The sequence below is a fragment of the Monosiga brevicollis genome, genomic scaffold (assembly GCF_000002865.3).
Source record: "Monosiga brevicollis MX1 MONBRscaffold_144 genomic scaffold, whole genome shotgun sequence".
NCBI lineage: Eukaryota > Choanoflagellata > Craspedida > Salpingoecidae > Monosiga > Monosiga brevicollis.
In genome coordinates this window covers 1-1,456 of record NW_001865153.1, presented here as the reverse complement: position 1 = coordinate 1,456, position 1,456 = coordinate 1, and the positions used below count along the sequence as shown (strand labels likewise).

The 1,456-nt window shown below is 56.3% G+C and overlaps 1 protein-coding gene across 1 annotated transcript; it reads right to left on the bottom strand.

Moving 5' to 3' along the window:
- Positions 1–606: 606 nt before the first annotated feature.
- MONBRDRAFT_13173 (uncharacterized protein) lies at positions 607–912 on the bottom strand (the record flags this gene model as incomplete). Its single annotated transcript, XM_001751070.1, has 1 exon — positions 607–912. A coding segment is annotated over one exon (306 nt), but the record flags the coding sequence as incomplete, so codon positions are not given.
- Between the last annotated feature and the right edge of the window lie 544 nt (positions 913–1,456).

The following is a 1,456-nucleotide window of genomic DNA, read 5'->3' as shown; positions in this document are numbered from 1 at the left end:
GGAGCGAGGGCTGGATGGCGTGCGAGGGGTGCGGGGAGAAGCATTGGAAGTGTTCCCGAGAATGGGATGTTGCTCCCCGCCGCCGTTTGACGTCCTGGTCACTGGCTCGGCCGCGGGCACGACGGCACGTGCCGAAGACTCGGTCGCACCGGCAGCGGGGGACGTCGAGGGCACATGAGACGAGGCACGGGCGGTAGGGGCAGAGTGGCGGGCGCGAGGGCGAAGCGGGGTGGTCATAGGGTCAGGGAAAACATGGTTACGGTCGTGGCGAGCGCTGCCATGTTTCGTGTGTTTCGCAGAACGATGAGTTTGGGAAGGCGAGGTGGTGGTGTTGCTTGGAGGTGACTCGGCACTCGGGCGTTTAGCACCGCGGACCTGGGTCCAAGAATCCTCGCCGCCGGACTCAGTGGCCATGTCCGCGATACAAGCAAGCGAGCAAGCGAGCGGACACGGTGGGAGCGAGGGCGCCGCCAAAACGCGGGCCGCAAAGAGCGGGGTTGCAGATTTTGTCTGACAACGTGGTTCACGCCAAGATGTCAGAAAAAAAAGGAGCTGTTCCAGCGTAACGTCATGACCTTCAGCTCCAGCCGGTGCAGACAGGTTTACCTTGGCAAAAAAGGCTTTGACAAAGGTGTCCTTGCAAGCACGGTTCAAGAGCTCGGACAAGCCCGACGTCAGACTTGGGGGCAGCGTGTAGAGGTGGTTGATGAGGCTAGGCACGTACTGCATGGCCGTGAGGAGGGCCTGAAGCGAGACACCGGTCGTCAGCATGTCATTGAGCTTGCCAGCAATGTGCTTTGCCTTGTCGTTCAGCTGCTTCTTCATCCACTCGCGACGGCCAATCGGCGTTCCCAAGACCGTCATGCCCGTGTTGGCCGTCTCGCGCACGGCATCTGGCAATACAGACTTCATAGCAGTGATGGAAGCCGAATGGCGGCAAGGCATGTAGTATTAGAGGCACAATCTGAGACGGTATACTTTACCACGTAGTGTGTCCTCTGGTACTTGATGTTGTCCCACCTTGTTGTGTAACATCTTGCTGTACCATCTTGGTGTATCATCTTGTTGTGGCATCTGTTGGTCCCAACAGATTGCTGATATCGCTTCCACCTGTCTTCAGTGTGATAGTCCATTCTCTGTCTCCACTGTGTGTGTGTGTTTCCACCTGCTATAAATGGGAGCGATCTCCCTGGATCGGTACCATTTTCCTTCTTGACCTCGGTCGTTCCACTTCCCTCCTTCTGTCTTGTTCTGTCTTGTTCCTTCGCCTTGCTTCAATCCATGTTCTCGTATGCACTTCGACTGGTTGGATACCTCTGTGACAATCGCCTTGTCCACACACATTACACTGTACTGGACATACACCTTTAATAGGTTATGGGCCTCGGTTGTGTACTCTTCCAACCTCTCTTTCGTTACCCTGCCTTGCGCTTTCCAGCTGCTTCGTTTCCCTCCT